Below are 19,858 nucleotides of genomic sequence, written 5' to 3' on the forward strand. Positions count from 1 at the left end.
AAAAATGGTTCAGAAAGAGAAGAAAAAATCCCATCAGCAAACAATATCAGTAAACTCATTAAAAACATAAAATAAAAATACAAGCTAAAAATGTAAAAGGATTAACTGATGATGTTAGAATACCATTGTCTGTACACAAGAGCAGTCAACAATAACACTATATGTAAAGAAAACTTACCAGAAAAAAGTTACATGTTATAATTAAATAGTAAATACTGCTCCAGCAATAACAGAAATGCTATGAACTAGCACTGTAGATTTGTAATGCTCTCAGTTTAAGACTCTAATGTTTATATTTATAATTAGATGTAAATATATATATGCATATATGTATATATAACATGCCAATTTTACCTGAGAAGTGATTAAGCATAATGGGTTTTATACTTAAAGGATAGAACTGATTTCACTGTGCTATAGAAAAGTGGTTCCAAGCCTTTCTGGGAGGTTATGGATCCAGTTGAGATTCTTGTGAAAGATTTATCTTACCTCATTTCTTTCCCTCTCTCCCATTAAAATACATGAACAAAATACTGCACAATATTAAAATAATACTTACCAGAGAAGTCATCTCATTTTTCATGTAAAAAATAATGACTATTTCTTAAAAGAAAAAAAAATAAAGGAAATCTAAATTGTACAAATGATGATTTTTATAAGAAATTGTGGTTGTTTGGTTTGAAAAAGAAGTTGAAATTATGCAGTGCTTTTGTCATGAGGGCGCATAAGTCATATAAGTCATCTCTAATGACAATCAGAGATGAAAATCCTGATTCATAGAATCTGCCAAAGCTCAGAATCAGGGTTTTAAAAATTCACTTTCTGAACAAAAATAGATCCTTATCAAGAAAAATCAATTTGTCAAGATTCTTCAAGTTAAATAACTTTGATTTCATTTCTTTCTGTCTTTAAATAAATGAGGTTAATTTTGTCAGGATTTATAGATCAATGATGTTAGGGACAGCAGAAAAAAATTATTATAAATCTGAATTTCTATTTATGTCATCTGAGCAGAAGTAAAAACACTTCAGTGCTTCCATCCAATTGCCTCCAGGCTTCTAACTGCAAAGAAAATGAAAAGGCTTATTTGCTCTCATACCATAAAAATACTTTCTCCAATATTAGGAAGCTTGTTAAGTTATCTGCCTCCAAATTTCTTCAGTGTAACAACTTGAAAGAGGGCTCTTCTTTCCTTCAAAATGAGTGAAACATCTGTCTAAATTTTAATCAACTACTTGACTTGTTTTCTGACTTCATTTTTAAATGTAGGACTGATGGTGTAATATATCATTATTTAAATTTGTCATTTTTAAATTTTATTTTGAGACAAGGCCTCACTAAATTGCCAAGGCTTGCCTCAAATTTGTGATCATCCTTCCTTAGACTCTTGAGTAGCTGGGATTACAAACTGAATAAACTTTTTATATAAGTATTGGCTATATGTGTTTTCTTTTATGTAAAATATGTCTTGCCTATTTTTCTACCTCATTGTTTGCTACTAATATTTGTATGGGTTTTTTAAATGGTCTTAAAACTAATTCTTTTTCACTTGTGTGAATTTCAGATATCTCCAAGTTTGTAACATGTTTTCACTTTAAGGTGTTTTTTGGCAAACAAAAGTTTTTTATGTTAATATGGTCAAATATATAAAATATATTAACCTCTTCTTATAAGCCCACTCCTCCTGTTACACTCAAACCTTTTTGCCTTGTTTAAGAAATGCTTCCTTATTTCATAGTACCACTTTATAACATGTAATTAATAAAAGTAAATGTCTAAACTGGTGCAGTGGTGTACCCCTATAATCCCAGCGATTTAGAAAGTTGAGGCAGGAAGATCCAAGTTCAAGGCCAGCCTCAGCCATTTAGTGATGCCCTCAGTAACAGCAAGACCCTGTCTCAAAATAAAAAATAATAAAGGGTTGGGAATGTATTTCAGTGGTTAAGGGTCCCTGGGTTAAATCCCCAGTGCCAAAATAAAATAAAATCATGTATACCAAGAAAACCAATTTTTTTTTTAAAGAGAGAGTGAGAGAGGAGAGAGAGAGAGAGAGAGAGAATTTTTTTTTAATATTTATTTTTTAGTTCTTGGCAGACACAACATCTTTGTTGGTATGTGGTGCTGAGGATCGAACCTGGGCTGCACGCATGCCAGGCGAGCGCGCTACCGCTTGAGCCACATCCCCAGCCCAAGAAAACCAATTTTTAAAAAGTTTAAACATGGAGCTGAGACAGTAGCTCAGTGGTAAAGTGCTTGCCTCACAAGTGTGAGGCACTGGGTTCAATCCTCAGCACCACAACTACACAACTACACAACTACCACAACTACAGCTCAATAAATGTTTTTTTTAAAAAAAAAGTTTAAATACACCAAATATTGAAAAGAAAGTGGATCCACAGGATACTTTACTTGGGTATATTACTTACTAGTGAATATGTAAAGTGGTACAACTTCTTTGGACAATAGTATGGCATTAATTTATATATCTACAGTTTAGTAACTCTACTTATAAGTATATACTCAAGAATAACCCTAGTACATACATATCAGGAAACCTGTCATGGCAAATATTTTTCACAGTAGCAAAAACTTAGAAACTCAATGCTCATCAATGAGAGAGTAGATGGATAAAATGTGACATATTCACACAATATTATGCAAATGACTAAACAAATTAAAAGAAGCATGAAAACATATGAATAATCTTAGTCATCTAATAACTGAAAAAGCCCCAAAAGATTCCTACATTATGATAAATTTTTACTAAAGTTTCAAAAACAAGTTATAATTCTTATCTATTTTACAGAAATATATATATATATATATATATCCATAACAATAAAACTGTGTAAAAAGAAAAGCAAAAAAATAATAAGCATAGAACTCAAAAAATGCTTATATCAGGTTGGGGAAAAAAGAATGGGTTATTTAATAAACTTTATGGATAGGTGAAAGTTTATTATCAAGGTCCTAGTTTTCATTTTGGGTGGTCAGGTCAGATATTTATTATATTATTGAATACCACTGCACAACTAAATATGATTAAGTAAACCATCCATAGACCAATGATGAGAATACATTATAATCCAATCTGAAAATCAGTAAAATTATGTGTACCTGAGGCCCAATTTTTATTAAAAAATTATTGACCCATTATCATCAGATAATGTTTTTAAAACAAAAGTGTTTTAGAACATGTGACAAAAATTATGTTTTATAACATTTTAAAGATTAGCTTTCATATAACTTACAATATGACCAGCTTAAATTAATATGGAAAAGAAAAAAACTTACCATTGATATCAATAGTCTTTAGTGCCTGTAGCATTTCTGAATCACTTATAGAAATCTTCAAGGTACCAAGGACCATTGGCAGATCATTCACATAAATCTTACCACTTCGAATTTTACTAAAAATTTTACAGGCTTTAAGAAGTTCTGCACACACATAACAAAACATTTAGTTAGTTAATTCAAAAGAGTAAATATCCTTATTCCCCCTACTCTCTTGAAAAAAAATAATCATTAAAAGAAGAAAGGGGAGTAAACATTTGTTTCTCAGATTCTCTACTTTAAAATCTAGCTCATGATTTATTTAGATATATCTGGAGACAGTGAGAAGTTGTCAGAAAAGTCATGCAAAGATCACATAGGAAAAGGTTTCCTTAAGATTTCCTGGAAATTTTAAATACTTCCTCTCTGTGCTCTCATATCACTCAGTATCTACCTCAACCAAATATCTTGGTATCATTATCATTTACTGAACTGAGGCAACACTTTTCATTCTTTGGTTTCTGCTCCTACTTCAGAATAGAATACCAAAAAAAACTGTTGAACTAAATTTGGTATAGTTCAGTAACTACTACATTTTATTTTCAGGAAACAGCACTAAATACAAAAGAAAGATCTTTTAAATTACAACAGTGACTTTATTAATAATAAAAGTTTTACTGGAATACTGGACGTGAAGCCAGATTTCAGTGAAATGGGAAGCAAAAAAAATGGAATAACTGAAGATGCTTCTCTGAAAAGTAATGAGTATAAAATTGGTAAAGAAAAGATCCTGACGGGCGGGAGGGTCAGGACCAGCAACCAGCCAAGTGACAGCAGCTACACGCGCTGGCGGGGAACGCAGACCGGACCCACAAGGACAGGTCCGGCGGACGGCTGAGGGCTAGGCCCGTCCCCTCCCCCAGTGTCTGCAGGTAGGAGGGGGACTGTGAACACCAGCAGAGCGGGCCCAAAGCCTGCTGAGGTGTGGAACCGGCCCCTCCCCCAGTGCCTGCAAGTGAGGCCAACCTGCAACCCATCGGGAGGTTAGGCCCAGCAACCTATGGAGTGACACAGGTGCCCCTGGCGCCTGCTGGGTAGGTGGACCTTTGACCGACCAGCAAAGCAGACCTAGGGCCAGCCAGCATGGTAGACGGATCACACTAATTGGAGGAGGATCACAGCCACTACCTGCCCTGCAAGGGTGATTTTTCAACTATACAAGAGCAATATAAATAAATAGAGGGGGAAAATATCAAAGACACAACAATTTCACCAAGCAGAAAGAAACGCCAGCGGTATGAAACGACAAGGAAAGAAAGGACCACAGGCAATGCAGGTCAACTCAACTTTAGAAGAGGTAATAGCTGCAACAGATGGAATGTCAGATAGAGAGCTCAGGACATACATGCTTCAGATGATCTGGAGTCTCAAGGAAGACATGAGACAGCAAAATCAGACAATGAAAGATCACATTGACAAACAAATCCAGGAAGTAAAAGATCAATTTCACAGGGAGATAGAGGTAATAAAAAACAAACAAATAGAAATACTAGAAATGCAGGAAACAATAAACCAACTTAAAAACTCAATTGAGAATACTACCAGCAGAGTGGATCACTTAGAAGATAGAACATCAGACAATGAAGACAGAGTATTTCAACTTGAAAAGAACATAGATAGCTCAGCAAGTCTACTAAGAAACCATGAGCAGAACATTCAAGAGCTATGGGATAATATCAAAAGACCAAACTTAAGAGTCATTGGGATACAGGAAGGCACAGAGCTCCAAACCAAAGGATTAAGCAATCTATTCAGTGAAATAATACAAGAAAACTTCCCAGACTTGAAGAATGAGACAGAATCCCAAATCCTAGAAGCCTACAGGACGCCGAATGTGCAAAATCATAAGAGATCTACACCTAGACACATTATAATGAAGATGTCCAACATACAGAATAAGGAGAGAATCTTAAAAGCTACAAGGGAAAGGAAGCAGATTACATTTAGGGGTAAACCAATCAGAATAACAGCTGATCTCTCAACACAGACTCTAAAAGCTAGAAGATCCTGGAATAACATATTTCAAACGCTTAAAGAAAATGGATTCCAACCAAGAATCTTGTATCCGGCGAAATTAAGCTTCAGGTTAGAAGATGAAATTAAAACCTTCCACGATAAACAAAAGTTAAAAGAATTCGCAGCTAGAAAACCATCTCTTCAAAAAATCCTTGGCAAAACATTACAGGAAGAGGAAATGGAAAATAACATTGAAAACCAACAATGGGAGGTAGGACAGTAAAGGGGGGAAAGTAGTCAAAGAGGATAACAAATCAGGTTTAGTAACATCAATAAACAAACATGGATAGAAGAACAAACCATATCTCAATAATAACCCTAAATGTTAATGGCTTAAACTCACCAATTAAGAGACACAGGCTAGTAGAATGCATCAAAAAACAAGACCCAACAATATGCTGTCTACAGGAGACGCATTTGATAGGAAAAGATATACATAGACTGAAGGTGAAAGGTTGGGAAAAATCATATCACTCATATGGACTGCGGAAACAAGCAGGAGCGTCCATACTCATATCTAATAAAATAGATTTCAAGCCAAAGCTAATCAAAAGGGACAAAGAAGGACACTTCATACTGCTCAAGGGAACCATACACCAACAAGACATAACAATCATAAATATATATGCCCCAAATAATGGTGCAGCTGTGTTCATCAAGCAAACTCTTCTCAAGTTCAAGAGTCTAATAGACCACCATACAATAATCATGGGAGACTTCAACACACCTCTCTCACCACTGGACAGATCTTCCAAACAAAAGTTAAATAAGGAAACTATAGAACTCAATAACACAATTAACAACCTAGACTTAATTGACATATATAGACTATACCACCCAACATCAAGTAGCTACACTTTTTTCTCAGCAGCACATGGAACCTTCTCAAAAATAGACCATATACTATGTCACAGGGCAACTCTTAGACAATACAAAGAGGTAGAGATAATACCATGCATCTTGTCTGATCATAATGGAATGAAACTGAAAATCAATGATAAAAGAAGAAAGGAAAAATCAAACATCACCTGGAGAATGAACAATAGGTTGCTGAGTGATCAATGGGTTTTAGAAGACATCAAGGAGGAAATTAAAAAATTCCTAGAGTTAAATGAAAACACAGACACAACATATCGGAATCTTTGGGACACATTGAAAGCAGTTCTAAGAGGAAAATTCATTGCTTGGAGTTCATTCCTCAAAAAAAGAAAAAACCAACAAATAAATGATCTCATACTTCATCTCAAAATCCTAGAAAAAGAAGAGCAAAACAACAGCAAAAGAAGTAGAAGGCAAGAAATAATTAAAATCAGAGCTGAAATTAATGAAATTGAAACAAAAGAAACAATTGAAAAAATTGACAAAACTAAAAGCTGGTTCTTTGAAAAAATAAATAAAATTGACAGACCCTTAGCCATGCTAACGAAGAGAAGAAGAGAGAGAACCCAAATTACTAGCATACGGGATAAAAAAGGCAATATCACAACAGACACTTCAGAAATACAGAAGATAATCAGAAATTACTTTGAATCCTTATACTCCAATAAAATAGAAGATAGTGAAGGCATAGATAAATTCCTTGAGTCTTATGATCTGCCCAGATTGAGCCAGGAGGATATAGAGAACCTAAACAGACCAATAACAATAGAGGAAATAGAAGAAACCATCAAAAGACTACCAACTAAGAAAAGCCCAGGACCGGATGGGTATACAGCAGAGTTTTACAAAACCTTTAAAGATGAACTAACACCAATACTTTTCAAGCTATTTCAGGAAATAGAAAAAGAGGGAGAACTTCCAAATTCGTTCTACGAGGCCAATATCACCCTGATTTCGAAACCAGACAAAGACACTTCAAAGAAAGAAAACTACAGACCAATATCTCTAATGAACCGTGATGCAAAAATCCTCAATAAAATTCTGGCGAATCGGATTCAAATACATATCAAAAAAATTATACACCATGATCAAGTAGGATTCATCCCTGGTATGCAAGGTTGGTTCAATATACGGAAATCAATAAATGTTATCCACCACATCAATAGACTTAAAAATAAGAACCATATGATCATCTCGATAGATGCAGAAAAAGCTTTCGACAAAGTACAGCATCCCTTTATGTTCAAAACTCTAGAAAAATTAGGGATAACTGGATCATACCTCAACATTGTAAAAGCAATCTATGATAAGCCACAGGCCAGCATCATTCTGAATGGAGAAAAATTGAAGGCATTCCCTCTAAGATCTGGTACAAGACAGGGATGCCCTCTCTCACCACTTCTGTTCAACATAGTCCTCGAAACACTGGCCAGAGCAATTAGGCAGACGAAAGAAATTAAAGGCATAAAAATAGGAAAAGAAGAACTTAAATTATCACTATTTGCAGATGATATGATTCTATACCTAGCAGACCCAAAAGGGTCTACAAAGAAGCTATTAGAGCTAATAAATGAATTCAGCAAAGTGGCAGGATATAAGATCAACACACATAAATCAAAGGCATTCCTGTATATCAGCGACAAATCCTCTGAAACGGAAATGAGGACAACTACTCCATTCACAATATCCCCCCAAAAAATAAAATACTTGGGAATCAACCGAACAAAAGAGGTGAAAGATTTATACAATGAAAATTACAGAACCCTAAAGAAAGACATAGAAGAAGACCTTAGAAGATGGAAAAATATACCCTGCTCATGGATAGGCAGAACTAACATCATCAAAATGGCGATATTACCAAAAGTCCTATATAAGTTCAATGCAATGCCAATCAAAATCCCAACAGCATATCTTGTAGAAATCGATAAAAGAATCATGAAATTCATATGGAATAATAAAAGACCCAGAATAGCAAAAACAATACTAAGCAGGAAGTGTGAATCTGGAGGTATAGCGATACCAGACTTCAAACTATACTACAGAGCAATAGTAACAAAAACAGCATGGTACTGGTACCAAAACAGGCGGGTGGACCAATGGTACAGAATAGAGGACACAGTAACCAATCCACAAAACTACAACTATCTTATTTTTGATAAAGGGGCTAAAAGCATGCAATGGAGGAAGGATAGCATCTTCAACAAATGGTGCTGGGAAAACTGGAAATCCATTTGCACCAAAATGAATCTGAATCCCTATCTCTCGCCGTGCACAAAAGTTAACTCAAAATGGATCAAGGAGCTTGATATTAAATCAGAGACATGGCATCTGATAGAAGAAAAAGTTGGTTATGATCTACACGCTGTGGGATCGGGCTCCAAATTCCTCAATAGGACACCCATAGCGCTAGAGTTAACAAATAGAATCAACAAATGGGACTTACTCAAACTAAAAAGTTTTTTCTCAGCAAAAGAAACAATAAGAGAGATAAACAGGGAGCCTACATCCTGGGAACAAATCTTTACTCCACACACTTCAGATAGAGCCCTAATAACCAGAATATACAAAGAACTCAAAAAATTAGACAATAAGATAACAAATAACCCAATCAATAAATGGGCCAAGGACCTGAACAGACACTTCTCAGAGGAGGACATACAATCAATCAACAAGTACATGAAAAAATGCTCACCATCTCTAGCAGTCAGAGAAATGCAAATCAAAACTACCCTAAGATACCATCTCACTCCAGTAAGACTGGCAGCCATTAGGAAGTCAAACAACAATAAGTGCTGGAGAGGATGCGGGGAAAAGGGCACTCCTGTTCATTGCTGGTGGGACCGCAAATTGGTGCAGCCAATTTGGAAAGCAGTATGGAGATTTCTTGGAAAGCTGGGAATGGAACTACCATTTGACCCAGCTATTCCCCTTCTCGGTCTATTCCCTAAAGCCCTAACAAGAGCATGCTACAGGGACACTGCTACATCGATGTTCATAGCAGCTCAATTCACGATAGCAAGACTGTGGAACCAGCCTAGATGCCCTTCAATAGATGAATGGATAAAAAAAAATGTGGCATTTATACACTATGGAGTATTACTCTGCATTAAAAAATGACAAAATCATAGAATTTGGAGGGAAATGGATGGCATTAGAGCAGATTATGCTAAGTGAAGCTAGTCAATCTTTAAAAAACAAATACCAAATGACTCCTTTGATATAAGGGGAGTAAACAAGGACAGGGTAGGGACGAAGAGCTTGAGAAGAATATTTACAGTAAACAGGGATGAGAGGTGGGAGGGAAAGGGAGTGAGAAGGGAAATTGCATGGAAATGGAAGGCGATCCTCAGGGTTATACAAAATGTCATATAAGAGGAAAGGAGGGGCAAGACAAGATAATACAAATGGAAGTAATGATTTACAGTAGAAGGGGTAGAGAGAGAAAAGGGGAGGGGAGGGGAGGGGAGGGGAGGGGGGATAGTAGAGAATAGGACAGACAGCAGAATACATCAGACACTAGAAAGGCAATATGTCAATCAATGGAAGGGAAACTGATGTGATACAGCAATTTGTATACGGGGTAAAAGCGGGAGTTCATAATCCACGTGAATCAACCGTGTAATATGATGTATTAAGAACTATGTAATGTTATGAACGACCAATTAAAAAATAAATAAATAAATAAATAAAATACATATATATAAAAAAAAGAAAAGATCCTGTGGAAGCAAAAAAAAAAAAAAAAAGAACCCAAATTAGAAGTGAAAAAATTAGTCTGGTGACAGAGAAACTTTTCCAAAGAGATAAAAGGGAAGACCATGGATGGTATTTAAAGGTAAGTTTATGGGTAGGAAGAGTAAGGAGTTTAGGAAGATTCCTCCCAACAGCCTTTATGAAAATTCTGAAATAAATAAAGCTACATGATCCAGCAATCCCACTTTGGGGTATTAATTCAAAGGAACTGAAGTCAGAGTCTCAAAGAGACATATTAGCATTTCCATGTTCTTGGCAGCACTTCTCACAATAGCCAAGATGTTGAAACAGCCTGAATGTCTTCCAAAAGATGAGTGTATTTAAAGGATAAAAAGTGTAGTATATACACATAATGAAATATTATTCAGCCTTTAAAAAGAAGAAAATCCTGTAATACACAATAACATGGATGAGCCTGGAGGACATTATGTGAGTTAAATGAGCCAGTCTTAGAAGGACAAATACTGTGTGATTCTACTTGCATAAGATGTCTAAAACAATCAAACTCATGAAGCCAAGAATAGAACTGTGGTTGCCAAGAACGTTGTGGGAGGAGAAAGCAGGAAGTTGTTAAGCATGGATATAAAATTTTAGTTACTCTTCATACTGAAGCAGGAGGATCACAAATTCAAGGTAAGCCTGGGCAATATAGCAATAAACAAAACAAAAATTTACACAAAATAAATAAGTTCTAGAGCTCTGCTGTACAATTTTGTCCCTATAGATAACAATACTGTATTTTACACTTAAAACTGTTAAGAAGGCAAATCTCATGCTAAACATTTTTACCATAATAAAAATTTTTAAGAACAAAAATAAATGGGGGAGAAAATATCCACTTTCATATATTTCAGAGAAGCAAATTTTAATATTTTAATTAAATAAAAGGGTTTTTAAATTTTAACAAATAGGTGTGATAGGGTTGAGGATTTGAGGAAAGAAATGACTATTTGAAATAGGCACCAAAGGAAATAGGAGAGAGCTCTGGGCTAGAAATCATATTGGTGCACCAAATATGGAGGTCAAGGAAATGAAATTGTAAATAAAAAGAGCTAAGAGTGTAAGAGATTGTGAACAGAGAACAAGTCATGAAAGTCTAGATTTCAATATGATGACCATCATGATTTGCAGCCATGATTTCTGGTCAGAGAAATAGAGGTGGGAAGCTAGAGCAGCACAGGGGTTATCTACTTGGACACTAAGCTAATACAATGAGCAGAGTTAAGAATGAAAGAAAACTATGCCAAATTATTCCATAAATACAAAGAAGAATCCCAAGTTATGGAAGAGGTTAATGTCAAGAAGGAGTAAAGGGTAGAATACCCCCTTAGCATAAAGGTACTGATAAGGGTTAGGCTGTGGCTTAGCGGTAGAGCACTTGCCTAGCATGTGTGAGGCACTGGGTTTGAGTCTCAGCATCACATATAAGTAAATAAAATAAAGGCCCATTGACAACTAAAAATAATAATAATAATTTTTAAAAGGTGCTGATGAGAATATTCCAGTTAAATCAACAGAGCAAAAGATATTTATGGACTAAACTATCTACTTTTGTTTTCTTAGGGCCTGCAGCATTTATCATATAATGTAATATCAGTTGATATCATAAGCCACTGGGAATGGAAAAATAGGCACTAACTGCTGAAAGAGCATATAATCAGGAAATTTATTCAAGTAATTCTAGAACTTCTTATTACCACTTAATTCTTCTGCATAAAAATGTCCTTGAGGTATTTCTTCATATAATGTCAGAGAGAGGTTAGAATGTAATTTCTTTTCCCTGTCAAAGAAACATCCACATTAGAAAGCAGCAAATACAATTATATAAAACCACATTTTAAAATATTAGGAAACCAGTTCTGGGGTTGTGGCTTAGTGGTAGAGTGCTTACCTAGCACCTGTGAAGCACTGGGTTCGATTCTCAGCACCACATTTAATTAGCTAATTAATTAATTAAAGGTATTGAGTTCATCTACAACTAAAAAAATTTTTTAAATATTAGCAAATCTATCAATAGCCTGAGATTCATATCTATCTGCTTCTCTCCCCTCCCTCCCTCTCTCTCTCCCCCTCCCTCCCTCCCTCCCTTTCTCTCTCTCTTCCTCCCTCCCTCCCTCTCTCCCTCCCTCTCTCTCTTTTTCATCATAAGAACCTTTCCCAAAGAATTTTCAAGTGATAGAGTTTCATACTCTTTCCCTAGAATTCCCACCTTGTTTCTTTTACACACTGTATCTGTAAGGAACAGAATTTACTGATCCTAGTCAGTAAATAGACCCTATTCTTTCATTGTGGTCCAATTTTTCCTATTATAAGTCACAGCAATTTTTTAAGAAAGTTGTTATAATAAGGCAAATAAAAACATCTTTAGGGGCTAGGTTGTAGCTCAGTGGTAGACCACTTGCCTAGAATGCATGAAACACTGGGTTCAATTCTTAGCACCACATATAAATGAATAAATAAAAAATAAAGATTCATCAACAACTAAAAAAAATTTAAATCTTTAAACAGCCAAAGAATCAAAGATCTCATCACCTGTCAGTAAAAATGTCTGGAAAAGATGATTCCTTTGATACTATTATAAATAAATAAATCATATATCATCAGTATTAGAAGAAATATTAAGAGTGTATATAATACAAGATTCTTGTACAAAAGTGGAAAATGAGGCCCAGAAATGTAAAGTGAATTTTACAAGAGCCTAAACTAAAAAATGATGTCAATTAGTACTCAATTTAAGTCTTCCAATCCCAAGTACAGTGCTCTTATCTCTACTTGATCCTAAGAGCACAGTCTCTTAATTTGCACAAACTATTTGACATTACGTATGCAAAAGAGACAGATAACTCTGGAAAATAAAAAACCCAATCTTGAAGCAATAGTTAAGGAATAGAATACAATAATTTAAATACCAAATAAGTGAGGAAGATGTATAAAGAGGTAATGAAGTCTTGGGAACATGGTACTGATTCGGCAACTGGCATAAAGTGCTTTCTTTCCTGGTCATCTCCTCCTTTGACAGCTTCAGAGAGGGAGAGGCAATCTAAGTCCAAAAGCAAGTACCTTGGTGCCTGAGATAACCCTAGTAATCCATCACTCTTAGAAAATGAACCTCTTAAAAGATAATCATAACTTGAGCTTCTCACCTAGCTATGCTTCTGATGTAAAATTGCTTTCTGTAATTAAATTGCATTTCATATATGCTAAATTTTTAAATAAACTATACGGTGTTCTTTCTGCAAAGCCATGTTTTTCTTAAGTATACCACTAATTGCTTTCTAATTCATATTCTGTCAATTTGCAGTCATGAATTTTATAGCACAAGGAAAACCTATGGTATAGTGAGAACAACATGACTCAGCCACCAGACTAGGCTACATAAACAGATTTTAACTACAGGAACAAAATAATGAGAAGAATCAACACAGTTATTCAAATGACACAGGTAATTATTGTCATGATTGAGTAAATTATCCATATACAAACATGATTTAAGAGACAAACAGCTAGATAAATAGAAAAGTACCACTTTAGAAAAGGAGGACTCTATTATAGATGTCTTCAATTTTACATGGAACCTATAACCTTGAGTTTCAAAGACTACTCAGAATATAGAAAACAAACTCAAGCCACAAAAGATTGATAGAAATTGGTACTGAGATCCCAAAATCTTCAAATCAATGTTCTCAGCAAGAGTAGGCTAGGAAAAAACTTACCTTCACTGGAGGAGTATGCCAAGTATGGTTTCTTTCTGTCTCAACTCTGGGCTGGAAAATAGAAAGAGAAGAAGAAAGACCATTTGTCCTCATCAGTTATAGCCATGTCTCCAGGCACACACAAATTTTAAATTCAAATTTACACTAAATATGCGGGCCAGGAAAATAGAAATTTAAAAAGATCATTTAAAGTGATCCCAGACATGTAACAGTTATGAAGTGCAAGGCAGACGCAAATATAAATTCTCAAAAAAATTCTCTTGGAGGTTCAGAGATTTATCATGAGACTCCCATAAATGTAGATCAAGTATATGTGAAAGAATGAACAAAATATAAAATGTTCAAGGACACAGTTAATATAAATGAGAATCATACAAAATGACAGATTTAGATTCCCGAAGATTTTATATATTTATCAGATACCAATCTTTATCAGACACCCATAGTGAAGTAACTAAGGAAAATGAGCAAAGAATATGATTTAAGGCAGATTTTTAAAATCACCAAATAAAACTTTTAGAACTAAAAAATAAAATAACTGAAATTAAAATCTCAATGGGGAGGCTGGGATTGTGGCTCAGTGGTAGAGCATTTGCCTAGCATGTGTGAGGCTCTGGGTTCAATCCTCAGCACCATGTAAAAAATAAAATAAAGGTATTGTGTTCACCTACAACTAAAAAAAAATAAACATAAAAATCTCAATGGGGGGCTGGTTCTGGGGCTCAGCAGTAGTGCACTTGCCTGGCATGTGTGAGGCACTGGGTTTGACTCTCAGCATCGCAAATAAATTAATAAAATAAAGGTCTATCAACAACTAAAAAAATATTTTTAAAAAATCTTAATGGGAAGGCTAAACTGCAAATTAAATTCAGGTGGATGAAGAACAAATGTACCACAAAGTACATAAGGAAAAATTACAAAATACAAGAAAGAAAAAGAGAAATAGATAAAAACAATGTGAAGTAATCTTGCTATAGTTTAATGGGTTGCTATGTTAAAGACTTGGTCCCTGGGCTAAGTCTGGAGGTAGTAGAAGCTTTGAGAGGTAGAACTCCATGACAGGCCTTTAGATCACTGGAAGCATGACTTCAAAGGGACTATGGAATCCTAGTCTCTGTCTCACTTTCTGCTTCTTAGCTCATGAGGGTTGTGGTTTTTTCTGCAACATATTCCTGCCATTACATATATACATATTCCTGCCCCATCAGAGGCCCAAAGAATGGAGCCATTGACCTTGGACTGAAAATTCCAGAAACATAGGACAAAATAAAGCTTTTACAATTTATAAGTTAATTTCTCAGGTATTTTATTATAGTAACATAGAGTTAATACAAATGTGAAAGAACACGAAGAACAGAATCATAAGGACTAATATACATCTAACAAGAATCAGAAGGATAGTAAAAGATTAAGGGAGAAGAAATTCTCTTAACAGATAATGAACTCAAATTTCACAAAACTGAGGAAAGACATTCAACCTCAGATTAAGGAAGCACAACAAATATCAAAATAGAAAAATAAAAGTAAATGTAGGAGTTAGTATGGGGAGTCTGCCATTCTTCAGATCCGTTTCCAGGTTCCTCCTATGCTTAGGAGCCCTGTGCTTCCGTGCTACCCAGGTGCTGAAAGAAGCACAGGGAGAACACTGGGCACCAGGAAATGATACCCCCTTGATGTAGCAGCTTTCTTTAGAAAAAAAAATGTCATTTTTCTACTTCTTAGCAGTGGAAACTCTCATTTATCATAGTCTAATTGATCAAGATTGACAACTATGTCCCAGAAACAATTCTTGCCATCATCATGCATTTGCCGGAGGTGGGAACCCAAGACAGAGAAGATCTCCAAGGAATCTCTGAAAATGTCTTCTAGAGAAATTGCTACCAGGGCTGAAAGAAGATGGATTATGATTTGTGAAAAACAACTGAGATGCTTGCAGGGCAGCCACTAGCTGTATGGCTGCACACTTTTTATGGCTACTTCTAGCCAAACATGTTAACTGAAATATGCCTCTCTTGTTCACACTAAAAAGAGAATGATTGAACTCATCTGGGAAACAGGGGACACAAGCAGTGCCTTGCCCTAGTGGAACAGTAATGTGAACCTGAGGAATCATGAGGAGAATGGGTATTATTAGGATGTAGTTATTAATGAGCAATGGATGCATAGCAAGGTCACTGGGTTACTTTAAAGTTCTTCAAGTTACTGCCAAAGCATTTCATAGAAGACATAAGAATGGTAAACAAATATATAAAAAAAATTCATCATCTCTAGCAATTAGAGAAATGCAAATTAAAACCATATTGAGAATCCATTTCACTCCAGTCAGAAGAGCAATTATCAAGAATACAAATGAAAATAAAATGTTGTGAGGATGTAGGTAAAAAGGTACACTCATATATTGCTGTTGGACTGAAAGGTGGTGCAACTACTCTGGAAAGCAGTCAAGATTCCTCAAAAAACTTAGAATAGAATCGCCATTTGACCCAATTATCCCACTCCTTGGTTTAAATCCAAAAGGACTTAAAGTCAGCATACTACAGTGACACAGTCACATCAAAATTTACAGCAGTTCAATTCACAATAGATAAGCTATGAAACCAACCTTGGTGCCCCTCAATAGATGAATGGATAAAGAAAATGTGGTATATATATACACAATGAAATATTACTCAGTCATAAAGAAGAATTTTATGACTTTTGCCAGTAAATGGATGGAGCTGGAGACTATCATGCTAAGTGAAATAAGCCAATTCCCAAAAGACAAAGGTTGAATGTTCTCTCTAATATACAGATGCTAACACACAAACAAGGAGAGGAGGGGGAAGAATAGAAATTCATTGGATTGGACAAAGAGGAATGAAGGGAAGGGAGCGGGGATAAGAATAGGAAAGACAATAGAATGAATCAGACATATTTTTCTTTGTTCATACATAAATACGTCACAGTGAGGTCATTCTTAACCACATCTCCTTCTCTGTGTACCTACTTGCAAATCTTCGAGCTTCCTTCAGACCTGCAACAAGGTAGACACATTCACTGTTAGCTCGGTGATTGAGCACAGACTGTTGAAGGTCATGGTTTGTGGTGTATCAGTGGTGTGAACTGTAACATTTACTTACCTTCTATTCCCAGAAATTTTCTTTGTTTTGCAACCAATCACATAGATAGTAACTGCACTTTGGACATGGAGGCTGAATTTCCAAATTTGCATGGAAAAAAACAAAAGATAAAACTTACCAATTTCTTCAATGATTTTCTCTAAAAAAGAGAAAAATAAATAAATTAATTAATAATAAATAAATAAAGGTTAAGTGGTAATCTGAAATTCCAATAAATTTCATCCTAGTCTTTGACTATATCTTTTTAGGATTCCAGTGAACATGTGAGTCAGATTTCTGGAGTTTGATGTGCACGTCTTATGTTCCCACTCTGGACTCCACCCTGGTCTTTAGATTCGGAATATTCTGACTCTTGTACAACTTGCTTCTTATGTCCATCACTGTCTACTGCTCATCAGTGACCACTATGTTGGTTCAGTTTGTCTTCATATTCCTGAGGCCACAGCCACTCTTTCCTGTCCCACTCAGCAAGCATTTTTTTTTTTTTTTGGTACCAGGGATTGAATCCAGGGGCACTTAACTACTGAGCCACATCCCCAGACATTTTTATTATTTATTTTGAGACAGGATATGGCTAAGTTGTTTAGGTTCTAGCTAAGTTTCTGAGGCTGACTTTGAACTTGCAATTTTCCTGCCTCAGCTTCCTGAGCCACTACTATTATAGTATGCCCAGCCAGCAAACACTTTTGAGGACCCACTTTAGTCCAGCGTCTGCCTTCCATACTAGGGATATCAGCCTGTACAGCAAGGTAGGAACTCTCCCACAAAGGGCCATTGAAAGGCATCTGTCAATTATAGCTCATATGCTATGAGCAGAGGGCTACAGAGAACAAAATGAGATCTGAAGATTTTGATAGAGGATTTTATGTTTTTTTAATTACAAATGATAATTTTTAAAATAGCATTGTGTTCATTTTATTAAACAAATCACATGAAGAGACAGATATGCCTATTAGATTTCAGTTAGAGTTTTAATACCTTAATTTTCTAAATAACTATTAGGATATTATTGCCCCACAATGACCAAAAAAAGGATTAAACTATAGTGTATTGTCATAATCTGCTCTACCCATCTTAAAAGCAATTCTCAATACTTATTATGAAAATAAGCCTCTTCTAAAACATCATTGAATTGCTAAATAGTATTTATTTTTGTAAATTATAAAGTAGAATAAAGTAGTTCTTTCTGGTTATTTACTGACTTCTCCCCTTATTTTGATACAATAAAAGAAAATACACCTATATTTCTCATGATAAAAATGAGGAAATAGAAAGAAAACTAATGTGGAAAAAATAACCTTGGGAGTCAGGCAAGTTAAAATGTAAAAATTCAGTTGATGAATGATAAAGACTAAAAGCAATGCAAAAAAATTAAAAGCAAATGGGATTCAAGATGGAAGATTAGAGGAGAACTGCATTTGTTATTGCTCTGTCATGTTGTATTCAAGCAGCAGGTACTGCTTCTCAGTGAGCTTAGTGAAAGAGGGAATTCGCTAAAATTCAATAAGTGGCAATCAGAGTCTATTAGATATTCAGAAGTTTGGGTGCATTGAACAGTGAACTGGCACCACTGCCAATGTCCCTGCCATAACCTATAGTCAAGCCGTTTGTGGCAGTGGCATTGGCAGTGGTGCTGGTTCACTGTAGAGGGGAAGAATGTTACAGAGAGAGTAAGACGTTGAACAATTTTGGCAGGAAAAAAAAGGACCCTAAACTTAGCAGATCCAGAGGCTGCACAGTGAACTGGTGTCTAAATAGTGCTCATCTGGCAAGTGGAAAGCTAAGTGAGAGCCATCTGGAGAAGGTCACACTGAAGTTTGCTGCAGGAGAATATAAAAAATGTTGCCATTCTGTCCCAGAAAGCACCTACTATGTGGCTAAGGGTGTACCTAGAAGAGTGAAATAGGCACAGAGAGTGCCAAGTGGGATTCAAGTCAGAGAGAAGGAGAGTCTCCTCCAGGTTTACCTGCTCCTGAGATAAACTTGGCCAAGGGACAGTGCAACTTAGTCCCTACATATTAACCACAATGAAACTTCATTGGCCCTTGAAAACAAAGAATAGAAGTAACAATAACCCTAAACAAATGAGAAGGTCCCAGAAGATTGGTTAAAAAGAACCTCAGGTCCTGCTCATGAATATTCACTTATAAAGTGAAAATAGAGAGAATTAACACAAGGGCTATGGACACTACACCTATGAGGATATCAATCTAGGTCACACTAAAACAATTGGGAAAAGAAAACTGAACTCAAGGGCCCATAGATAATAGTGAAAGATAAATCCATGCCAACGGATGCATAAATGAATCAAAGAAGCACAAGAAATATGAAAAACAATAACACGGCACCTCCTAAAATTTATAATTCACCAGCAACTGACTCCAAAAATATTGAAGTGGATTAAATACCAGAGAAAGAAATCAAAAGAATGGTTATATAAATTATCAGTGAATTCCAAGATAACAGAGAAAAACAACTGAATGAATTAAGAAACTCAGTACAGAATATGTGTAAAAAATTCAATAATGTGGCACAGATACTGAAAAAGATATCTTAGAAATAAAAGATATAATAAGTCAAATAAAATGTTCAATTAAAATTCTTGCTAATAGAGTAGATCATACTGAAGACAGAATATCAGAGCACCAGAACATCATTTTGGAAGACAAAGTGATCGGCCTTGAACATTCATAAGTGTTAAAAAAAAAGAAAAGAAAAGAAGGAACCCTAACCTTAATATACAAAAATACTTTGACAACATTAAAAGACCAGATTTCAGAAATCACCGGAAATGAGGAGGGTGGCAAGATTCAGGCTAAGGACACAGAAAATCTCTTTAAAAAATAACAATTTTTTTTTCTTTTAACTGGGGGTGAATACAGGAGCATATTACCACTGAGCCACATTCTCATCCATTCTGTTAAATATTTTATTTAGAGACAATTTCTCATTGAATTGGTCAGGCCCTTGCTAAGTTGCATAGGTTGGCTTTGAACTTGTGATCCTCCTGTCTCAGCCTCCAAGCTGCTGGGCTTACAGGTAAGC

At 35.5% G+C, this 19,858-nt stretch overlaps 1 protein-coding gene across 1 annotated transcript in view; it reads right to left on the minus strand.

Moving 5' to 3' along the window:
- The window catches only part of LOC144255880 (EF-hand calcium-binding domain-containing protein 13-like), a 162,866-nt gene that overhangs the window by 112,821 nt on the left and 30,187 nt on the right, over positions 1 to 19,858 (minus strand). The window contains 4 exon segments of the mRNA XM_077800932.1: positions 3,295 to 3,438; positions 11,679 to 11,761; positions 12,891 to 13,000; positions 13,695 to 13,745. Coding sequence (XP_077657058.1) covers positions 3,295 to 3,438; positions 11,679 to 11,761; positions 12,891 to 13,000; positions 13,695 to 13,745 — 388 coding nt within the window.

The sequence above is a fragment of the Urocitellus parryii genome, chromosome 1 (genome assembly GCF_045843805.1).
Source record: "Urocitellus parryii isolate mUroPar1 chromosome 1, mUroPar1.hap1, whole genome shotgun sequence".
In the NCBI taxonomy this organism is placed as follows: Eukaryota; Metazoa; Chordata; class Mammalia; order Rodentia; family Sciuridae; genus Urocitellus; species Urocitellus parryii.